The 5,428-nt window shown below is 47.4% G+C and overlaps 1 protein-coding gene across 1 annotated transcript in view; it reads left to right on the forward strand.

The window, feature by feature from the left end:
- LOC114627482 (ER degradation-enhancing alpha-mannosidase-like protein 2) overlaps nucleotides 1-5,428 on the forward strand; it is a 28,060-nt gene that overhangs the window by 10,473 nt on the left and 12,159 nt on the right. Inside the window, exons 5-6 of the mRNA XM_028775316.1 lie at nucleotides 726-851; nucleotides 2,921-3,132. Coding sequence (XP_028631149.1) covers nucleotides 726-851; nucleotides 2,921-3,132 — 338 coding nt within the window. The remainder of the gene's footprint in view (nucleotides 1-725; nucleotides 852-2,920; nucleotides 3,133-5,428) is intronic.

Consider the following 5,428-nt stretch of genomic DNA (forward strand, 5'->3'; position numbering starts at 1 on the left):
GTGAGTGTGACACAGATGCTGTGTTGAGTGAGTGTGACACAGATGCTGTGTTGAGAGTTGAACACTCTGCAGTCCCTTTCTCTCAGCACTTTGACCAGTTATGAACTCTGGTCTGTGCATGGAGAATAAGTGGACTGCTACAGTACTGACTGCTTTCTGCAGCACTAATCTGTGAGTATAAAAATGAATATTTGGAAGCCATTTGATAACCTGCTTGTATAGTGACCTCACAATAGTAAGTTCCTCTCTAGGAACCTGTGACCTCCCTCACCATGGGCTTTGATCAGGTTTACATTACCAGGACATAAATTTCCTCCTGTGGAGCAAGCCTCGAACTTAATCAGAAAGTGATTGGTTATTCCATATGAGTCACATGCCAGTGTTGCACTAGTGGACAGTCTTGGTGGGCAGGTCAGTACTGCAGCGTTCAGGGTTCGTTGCTGGGTAAGTCTGTTGACACTTTTCTCTAGCCTGCATAGCACCTTGCGGCATGATGAAAGCCAATAGAATTGTTTGTTTTTCAAGCCAGGCTCTCACTATATAGTCCAGGTTAGCTTCAAACTCTGTCTCTACTTCCCAGGCCCTGGGATTGGAGGTGAATGTCACTCTTCCTGGAGAGAGATGGCATTTTCATTAGCTCCTTCCTAGTGAGGCATGGTTCTAGTTTGCAAAAGAGAAAAACTGATCCTTAGGGCCCTGACACTTGTGTCTCCTGCCATCTTCAGTGGTAGGAGGACTCCTTTCTGCTCATCTCTTGTCAAAGAAGGCTGGTGTGGAGGTGGAAGCTGGATGGCCTTGTTCTGGACCTCTCCTCAGGATGGCAGAGGAAGCAGCCCGAAAACTCCTCCCAGGTAAGAGCCAGGCAGAGATGGGGGCGGGGGCGGACTCACTGTGTAGCCCTGATTGGCCTGTAACTCTCTATATAGACAGGCCTCACCTTGAGCTGATGACAGTCCTGCCTCTGTCTCCAGAGCTGAGCTGACAGGTATGCACCACTGCTTCTGGCTCTAATCTTCTCTTTCTGGAGGCAAAAATGGCAATGCTGAGATTTTTCCCCGATTTTTTTTTTTAAAAACCGAAAATCTTTATTTCTGCCCCCTTTAGAAACCATCCACAATAAAAATCCAAAGAGTTTTCACTGTAGAAATCAGAAGAGTCCTAAGCATTTTAAGGACCTGCTGAGGGTATTGGCTCAGAATGGCTAAGCTGATATTACTAACATTTGCAGGTATAGGCCAGTAGCGAGCTTCACAGGTTCTTGGTCCTTGCATTTGTTTTCAGTGAGCCCTCTTGCCTCCTCCCAGGCCACATGCTGCTAGGGTGAGAGGACCCCAGGGGATAGCTTTGGTCCAAGCATTAGGAGCTATGGGTTCTAGGCTTTCCTCTGCCACCCAGCATCTTGACCACATCACTCTCCTGCTCCATGGCTCAGTTTCTCTGCTAACCATAATTCTTACCTGCTAGATGCACCTTTTAGAAGGGTAATCTAAGGGTAGAAAGGAGAAGATGCTTGGCCAACCAGATGAGAGGGCTTGGTTTCTGTGGTCAAGCCAAGCCTCACTGTTTTTACCCAGTGGAGCCATCAATGCTGAGCTCGGCAGCGTCAACTGGACACTGTGTTCCTTTCTGGGTGTGGTAGAAGTCTAGGGGTGCTCACACCCAGACACGTGACTGCCACTGCATGCACTCTGCTAGCTCCTTGGCCACCTCACTTATTTATCTCTCAAGTGCAGCATTTGCCTCTCAGCCCCAGGGAAGACCAAGGCGAGAGGGCCAGCCGGGTTCAGGTCTCACAGCCCATGGCTCACAGCCATGACCCACGTCTCCTCACAAACATGTTCCATGTGACTCATCCTTGGAGAAAACTGCCTTGTTGCCCCTTTTATTTTTTTCTCATTTAAAAATTATTTGCTGTGAGTAATATACATATTCTAAAGTTCATACTGAGTACTTAGAAAGCCGGCACCAGGGCACCACTTCCGTGGGGCTCAGAGGATTCTCAGACCCTTCCTTTAATTCTTCTTGCCTGTCTCTAGAATATTCCTTTGATCCTTTCTTGCTTGTGACTTTTTCTCCTTGCCTGCCCTGTGCCAGAAAGCAGGTTTCATTCCTCCAGCCAACAACGTGTCTGGTGCTTATAGCACTTACGAGTTCTGACAACTTAGTTCACAATTTGATGACGCGTAGAGTGCCCTGACATTGTTGGCCTTTGGGCCTGGAGAGGAAGTCTCTATCTTGGGCTCATTGTCAAGTTCTTCCCTGGACACGGGGTAGGATGGGGAGAGCACTGGGCTGGGTTTGAAGGGGTGAGGTCAGGGCAGGCATGTCCCATTCCTTCTCTGTATGACTCTCCTATGTGACCTTTAGCTGAGTCACTTGTTACTGGCATGATGCTCCCTACCTGTAAGTAGGGGGTTGTATCAGTGGTTTGGTTTGTTTGCTATTTTAAGTTTTATTTTAAAAATAATTTTGTCCCCAAACTTTTATTTGAATCAGAAATCTAAAATTGACTCCTCTACTAATCTGTTTCATTTGGTGAGAGTCTGTGAGTAACTTCCAGTATGACCCCACTTCTGCCTAAAGCATAAACCTTGCCTGCTTCACACTCAGTGTGAAAATAAAAAGTAAAATAAAAAGTTGTGCTGGCTAACATGAGATGTGGAGTGGCCACTGAGAGCTTAGCTCTTTCCAGCTCTCCTTACCACAGTGGGAACCCGAGGTGACATAGCAGTGTTTGACAGCGCCTGGGTTAGGCAGTTTAGGGTCCTGCAGTGAGACATATTATCTTTCTCTGGCTCAGACATAAACAATCACCCAGGAAAAAGGAAAGAAGGGCTGGCTGACTGAGGCCTGAAGCTCAGGGTCTAACTGCCCATCTCTCTCTTCTTCTACCTGGAGTCATAAGTTTCTGACGGTTTAGCATTTCAGACCCCCACGGGCATGCCCTATGGAACTGTGAACCTGCTTCATGGCGTGAACCCTGGAGAGACCCCTGTTACCTGTACAGCAGGGATTGGGACCTTCATTGTGGAATTTGCCACCCTGAGCAGCCTCACCGGTGACCCTGTGTTTGAAGATGTGGCCAGAGTGGCCCTGATGCGCCTCTGGGAGAGCCGGTCAGATATTGGGCTGGTAGGTCAGCACTTGCCTTTTCTTGTGTGAGCCAAGGCTTCTGTGTCCTGCGTTTATGAGACCCAGAGGTCTAAGGAATGAGGCCAGCCAGGGGAATCTTGCAGTGATTGTAGGCATGGCCCAGGGTACCAAAAAGTAGACTGAGCCTCCTTTACATTTTGCCACTTAGCTGTCTTAGTTAGGGGTTTCCACTGTAGTGATAAAACACCATGACCAAAACCAACTGGGGTGGAACGGGTGTATTTCATCTTGTAGTCTACCATTCAGGGAAATCAGGCCAGGAATTTGAGGCAGAGACTGATTCAGAGGCCTCGTGGAAGTGCTGCTCACTGGCTTGCTACCTGTGGCTTGCTCAGCTGGCTTTCTTAGAGCCCCCAGGACCACCTGCCCAAGGGTTCCACTGGCCACAGAGAGCCTCCTCCATCAGTCTTCCATCATGAAGATGTGTCCCAGGCTTGCTCACAGGCCAGTCTGCTAGGGGCAGTTCTTCAGTTCTGTCCTTCAGAATGCCTCTAGCTGTATGCAGTTGACATAAAACTGGCTGGCACAGGAGGGAGGCAAGGCGGATGTCTCATCCTTGGAGGGAGCAGCAGGGTTAGGGTATGTTTTGAGCCTTTCTTAGTTCTAGGAAGGAGTCATATGCTTCCCACCCCTGACTCACTGACCATAGATTATCAGTTCACCTGGCCCTTTAGTGACTACTGGACATTGCAAAATTGTGCTTCCTAAAAGGCTAGAGCTAAGAGATGTTGAATAGATGTTCTATTAAAAAAAAAAACAAAGATTCCAGAATGGTTATATTAGGGGATTCTTGCATGTGGTATAGGGATGGTTTTTGTTGTTGTTTTTAATTTTTCTTTTTTTAGAGTCATGAAGAACTTAAACAGAATAAAAATTATTAAGTGCAATGGTAAAGGAATCTCTTTCCCAACCATATTTGACCCTAGGGCTTCATTTTCCCTTCAGTTCCTATTAATAAACAGAAGTTTAACATATTCTGGGCCAGCTAATCTTCAAAGCTAATTTCAAATCCTACCAGGGACAGGCAGTGACACTAACAGCAATCCAGGGACGGGCAGTGACACTAACAGCAATCCAGGGACGGGCAGTGACACTAACAGCAATCCAGGGATGGGCAGTGACACTAACAGCAATTAGGGCAGTGACACTGGATTCAGTTCCATGCTAGATTCAAGTCATGGCCCTGCTTCAGGGTTGTTCAACTTCTCTGGTCCTCAGATACTCCAGCAGTGTTGTTACTGTATTAAAAACTCTGCTAGTTGCTGGGTGGTGGTGGCGCACGCCTTCAATCCCAGCACTTGGGAGGCAGAGGCAAGCAGATTTCTGAGTTCGAGGCCAACCTGGTCTACAGAGTGAGTTCCAGGACAACCAGGAATACATAGAGAAACCCTGTCTTGAAAAACAAAACAAAACAAAACAAAAAAACTATGCTAGTCACTATAACTCCTTGTGTTTGAAAGTGATTTTATATAAAGTTTCATGCTGTCAGCTTAGAAAGTAGAGAATGTCTGAGGAATCAGAAAATCCCTTTAGACGCCCCTCTGAAGGCTCGTGTTAACATCCTTAGTCCACTGCAGGCAGTTTTGCTACAGCCTTGGAACTATGGTGGACTTGGATGGTGCCTGGTCTGTACCTTGTCTCCTTTACCATCCCTGTGCACTCGGGGCAAAAAGGTGGGAGATTCCTCTGCTTTGCTTTTGGCTGAAGTCCCACATCCCATGAACTGTTCTCCACCAGTGACTGACACCATGGTGTCTCTGGTGAGCTCACTCTGAGGCGCATCTTCTGTACCAGTTTCCAGATCCCAGCAAATTTGCCTTCAGTGACCTCCAGTAGAAACCTGCTTGATCACTCACCCTGATGGGTCGCTTTCCCTTGGCTATTTCACTTGCCCCTTCCTCCTATACTGGTATTTCCAGGAACTCGCCTTCCAAATGGACATCGTTCAGTCTTCTTAGATGAGGGGTCCTGAACTAAAACCGAATGCTCAGCCGTGTCTTTTCAGTTTATTGTAAACCAGCTGAAGTGAGGCTTCCAGGAGAGTCCAAGTTATGTGGAAAACTCTTTTAACGTTTACTTTTCAAAGGCTTTATAGTCATGGGATTCAAAGGCCAAAGCATACAGAAAATGTACCCAGTGACGCTGGTGGAGTCCCCTCCTGATCCCAGCCCCCCAGCTGTCTAATTCCTTTCCAGCAACTTCTCTTCTTCAGCCTTATAGGTCTTTCCTGGAGAGAGAGAGAGAGAGAGAGAGAGAGAGAGAGAGAGAGAGAGAG

This window comes from Grammomys surdaster, unplaced genomic scaffold (assembly GCF_004785775.1).
Source record: "Grammomys surdaster isolate TR1022 unplaced genomic scaffold, NIH_TR_1.0 254, whole genome shotgun sequence".
Lineage (NCBI taxonomy): Eukaryota > Metazoa > Chordata > Mammalia > Rodentia > Muridae > Grammomys > Grammomys surdaster.